The following is a 4,396-nucleotide window of genomic DNA, read 5'->3' as shown; positions in this document are numbered from 1 at the left end:
CTCTGAGTTCTGACCACCAGCCCCGCCCGCAGTGTCGGTGGGCTCCTGCCAGGGGAACTGGACCGCACCTCAGGGCGTCATCTACTCCCCGGACTTCCCAGACGAGTACGGGCCGGACCGGAACNCTCACCTACCGCGGTGAGAGCCCGCCTCGTCGCCCTCCGCCCTCCGCCCCGCCACCCTGCCTCACACCTCTCTCCGCAGGGCTGCAGGACGCTGCTGAAGACCGGACGCCCCAGGGCTCGGCCCCGACCCCCGCAGCACCCCCTGACTGGGCCAACGTGAGCTGCAGCCCCCGGCCTGGGGCTCCGGAGGCCGCGATGGGGGGTGAGGAGGGCATGCGAGGCGGGCAGGAGTTTGGGGAGCAGCCCCTTCCGAATCCTGCCTCACAGCACCGTGTGCCCGCAGCCCGGGTCTTCTCGACCGTGACGGCCGTCTCGGTGCTGCTGCTGCTGCTGCTGTCGCTGCTGCGCCTGCTGCGCCGACGGTGCGCCCGCTGGGGCGGGGCCTGAGGGCGGACGCAGCTGGGCGCCTGACGCCTCGGTGCCCAGGGGCCCTGGTGGGAAGCTGGGGCTTCCAAGGGGATCGGGGCTGGGAGGAAGTCCTGGGTTCTTGAGGGACAAGGGCTTGCGTCCACACAGGGAATCGCGCGTGGGATCGCAGGTGAAGGAGGACGCTGGAGGTAAGATGGGTTGGGGGTTCAGCTGACGTCTGCTCCCTCTCTAGGAGCTGTCTGCTGGCTCCGGGAAAAGGGCCCCCGACGTTGGGGCCTTCCCGGGGCCCCGGGAGAAGCTGGGCTGTGTGGTACCGCCGGCCTCGAGGGGTGGCCCTGCCCTGTACCCCTGGGGACCCTCAGGCTGAGGGTCTAGCCTCGAGTTACCGGCCCCTGAGCGCCTCCAGCCAGAGTTCCCTGCGCTCGCTCATCTCTGCTCTCTGACTCGGGATCCCCAGGGTCCACTGGACCCTCTGCCAGCGGAATGGACACCTCAGACTCCATGCCGCACTCTACGTTGACCTTCCGCCCCTTTAAGGGCAGCTCGGTCTCTGATCATCTCTTGGAGGCCAGACATTGGACAGGAAGCATCTGGTGCTATTACCGAGAACTTGGTCTGACCCTCAAGGTTCCAGATGGTTGAGGCCAAAGGTCAAGAGGAATCCAGCTCCCCTCCCTCATAAACCTTAATACGGGGGTCTCTGATTTCACGTTGCTTTTAGAACCTCTTGGGGTGGTTCTGAACTGCTGCCCTAAGTGAAATGTGAGAGGTCAAGAAAAGTAGTCAAAAGACCAGCCATAGACTCTGAATAAAGGACCTATTTTGGTACAGGGCTCTCTGCAAGTTCTTGCGTGAGAGAGGAGTTATGTTAATGAGGGTATTGGAGCCAAGGTTGGGTGTATCCATGCAAATTTAGGTCGGTCCAAGACTGGAGTGATTTGGAGCTGCCGGGAAAGTTTAGGACTGAGGAACTCCGGAGGCGGAAGGATGTGTGGGCGGGTTCCTGGGGAAGGGGAGGTGGAGGAGGTGGAGGAAGCCGGTTGTGGGCGGGGTTAAGCCCGAGAAGGGATGCCTTCCAGGACCGCCTTAGAATGAACTCCGGCAGGGATGGACCTTTCCCCCGTGACCTCCTGCTGTCTCTTCCCCTCCGTTTCCTGTCTTTTCGGGTGGAACCGAAGGTGCCCTCCAGTGGGCGGTAGCAGGAAGCGAGTTTGACGGAGCCCAGGCTACAAGAAACCTGGGCTGACGGGCAGGTCATCGCCCGAGGGCGCTGAGCGCATCAGACACACGTGTAGAGGCCTGGGCATCTCTGTGGGGCTTGCTGCGCTCTGGTTGAGTCGGGCCGGCGGAGATCACCCTCACTGAGGTGTGGGGACGCGCCGACTCTAGACCTGACTGGTCCGAAGGTCCGGGGCCGCCAGCACCTTGGACAGAGCCCGGGTGAGGGGTGGGGCTGGGTGGTGACGAGGATAAATGGCCAAGGGTGCGTCGACCTAGGGGGTCGCGCGGAAAGCCCAGGCGCGCACAGCAGACTCTAGGCGTAGGCGCCGGGGTCACTGCAGCAGAGGCACTGGGGACCCAGAACGTCGGATCCCAAGCCCACAGCTACCCCATGCAAATGAGACTGGGAGCGCATAAATTATGCTAATTAGGCGAGAGTCTGGGCGGGCGTGGGCAGGGCCTCTCAGCCAGCCTCGCCTATTGGCCCCCGCAGCGTCGACGTCACGAGGGCCGCGCGCGAAACGCTGGCGGGACGGCTGGGGCGAGCTGCTGGGGCGGAGCCTGGCGTCNGGGATGAGTCTCCGAGCGCAGTGGCAGCACTGAGAAGATCGGGGGCCGAGAGGAGCGCGCGCCGCCCGCGCCGGGCCGGGCCATGGCGTTCCTGGCCGGGCCGCGCCTGCTGGATTGGGCCAGCTCACCGCCACACCTGCAGTTCAACAAGTTCGTGCTGACTGGCTACCGGCCGGCCAGCAGCGGCTCCGGCTGTCTACGCAGCCTCTTCTACCTGCACAACGAGCTGGGCAACATCTACACGCACGGTGAGCCGCGCCCCGCATCCCACACCCGCGGCAGCCCTGCCTGCGCCGGGCCGGGGGCCGGAAGGCCGAGGAGCGCCCCAATTATCAGGTCCTGGGCTGCCTGGGCCCTGGCACGGCCAGGAGTCGTGATGACAAAGCTGCCATTGTCCCAGACTGAACTGTCCTTCCGCTCCCGGGCGGGGCCCCCGGGCAGGGAAGGAAGCAGAGTAGGGGACCGAGTCCGCTTAATCCCTCTGAGCCCCGGGGAGGAGCCTGGTGTCCGACTCCCTTCATAATCCCTGCGTCTGGGGCACCCTCTCCCGCCAGCACTGGTCCAGGAGATGGGTGCTGACTTCCGATTAGGAGAGGCCCAGGAAGAGAAACCAGGCCCTGGCCCCTCCCGGTGCGGCTGCCCTGCCACCCTCGCCCCAGCAGCCCAGCCGCGGGGCTCCGCCTGGTGGCGGCTCCTTCCTCCCCACCATAGGCGCCGGGCCCCTCCTCCGCGGCCCTGCTCTGCTGACACAGCCCTGCCCGTCCTTGGGCTGCCCTGGCCAGGAGAGGGGCCCGGAAAAGGCTGAGCCCAACCTGGGCACCTGCCTCACGGAGGGACTATGGCCTGGCCAGACCTTGCTGAGTGTGCAGCCACTAGCCCCCATCCACTGTGCCCGTCTTTGACCCTGTGAGGGCAATGCCAGAGTGCTGGGGGAAGGGGGTAGGAATCGCCCTGGTTAGGGCTGAGAGGAATGGGGTGCAGGAAGCGCTGCCTGGGGAGGTAGAACAAGCTCCTTTCAGCCCCTCTCCCCTGCTTGGCTTTCCCCCTTTCTGGAAGCCCAGGAGCCCCAAAGCCTCTTTGTCTGGTGACTTACAGAGAAGACACAGGGGGTGAGAGAAGCTAAGTGGCCCCGGGATCTGGTATCATTGTCCACATGTCCTGTTCAGAATTCTGCTTGCGGTCATGCCTCCTTCTGGGTTCTGCCAACACACCGAGTTTAGGGGATTGGGACCCCCTGGCTTTCTGGGGAGGTAATGTGGATGCAGGGGTGAGAGCAGCTTGGGAATTAAGTGCCCAGGTCCTGTTCTGCTTCCATCGCTTGCTCCCCGGGGTCACCTGTGGCAGTTGCTCCGTTTCTTCACCTGGAAGTGTGGAACGGCTTATGGTCTCTACTTCCCCAGAGTCTAGGGAGCTCTGCTAAGTCACTGAAGTTCCTGAAGGCGCAGGGCCTGCCTCAGTCCGATAGCGTGCTAACGGCCATTGTCAAGATCTATCTTGCCTCATCCCTCTTGTGTTATCTGTAGACTGCAGACTCCCGAGGACATGACTTGTTCTCTGCCCGAAGCTGTGTGATGGATAATAGTTTCCCTCCCCCAGGGCTGGCCCTCCTAGGCTTCCTGGTGCTGCTGCCGATGACCATGCCTTGGGGTCAGCTGGGCAAGGATGGCTGGCTGTGGGGCACACACTGTGTGGCCTGCCTGGCCCCTCCCGCAGGCTCTGTGCTCTACCATCTCTTCATGTGCCACCAAGGGGGCAGCCCTGTGTATACTCGGCTCCTTGCCCTGGATATGTGTGGGGTCTGCCTTGTCAACACCCTAGGTGAGCTAATGGATGGGGTGGGCAGGCTTGAAGGACGGGAGTTGGGGGCGGGGGCAGCCGGGGAGGCGGCGGCAGGGGACACTCCCACGAGCCCTGGGTAGAAAGGGCGGGCAGTCCCCCAGACTGATGTGCCTTCTCCTACGTCTCTCCTCTGTACAGGGGCTCTGCCCATCATCCACTGCACCCTGGCCTGTAGGCCCTGGCTGCGCCCGGCCGCCCTGGTGGCCTACACTGTGCTGTCAGGCGTGGCTGGCTGGCGGGCCCTCACCGCTCCCTCCACCAGTGCCCGGCTC

At 64.4% G+C, this 4,396-nt stretch overlaps 2 protein-coding genes across 2 annotated transcripts in view; both read left to right on the top strand.

Moving 5' to 3' along the window:
* Nucleotides 1-1,283, top strand: part of KREMEN2 (kringle containing transmembrane protein 2) — a 9,807-nt gene extending 8,524 nt beyond the window's left edge. Inside the window, 4 exon segments of the mRNA XM_077762765.1 lie at nt 33-124; nt 126-327; nt 409-487; nt 727-1,283. Of these exon segments, the coding sequence (XP_077618891.1) occupies nt 33-124; nt 126-327; nt 409-487; nt 727-937 (584 nt within the window). The 3' untranslated portion in view covers nt 938-1,283.
* Nucleotides 1,284-2,298: 1,015 nt separating this feature from the next.
* PAQR4 (progestin and adipoQ receptor family member 4) overlaps nt 2,299-4,396 on the top strand; it is a 3,460-nt gene continuing 1,362 nt past the window's right edge. Inside the window, exons 1-3 of the mRNA XM_077762608.1 lie at nt 2,299-2,533; nt 3,882-4,103; nt 4,263-4,396. The exon at nt 4,263-4,396 is cut by the window's right edge and continues 1 nt beyond it. Of these exons, the coding sequence (XP_077618734.1) occupies nt 2,368-2,533; nt 3,882-4,103; nt 4,263-4,396 (522 nt within the window). The 5' untranslated portion in view covers nt 2,299-2,367. The remainder of the gene's footprint in view (nt 2,534-3,881; nt 4,104-4,262) is intronic.

Source organism: Crocuta crocuta, unplaced genomic scaffold (genome assembly GCF_008692635.1).
Source record: "Crocuta crocuta isolate KB4526 unplaced genomic scaffold, BGI_CrCroc_1.0 scaffold234, whole genome shotgun sequence".
In the NCBI taxonomy this organism is placed as follows: Eukaryota; Metazoa; Chordata; class Mammalia; order Carnivora; family Hyaenidae; genus Crocuta; species Crocuta crocuta.
The sequence above is the reverse complement of the archived record's forward strand: the minus strand, read 5'-3'. Positions and strand labels throughout refer to the sequence as shown.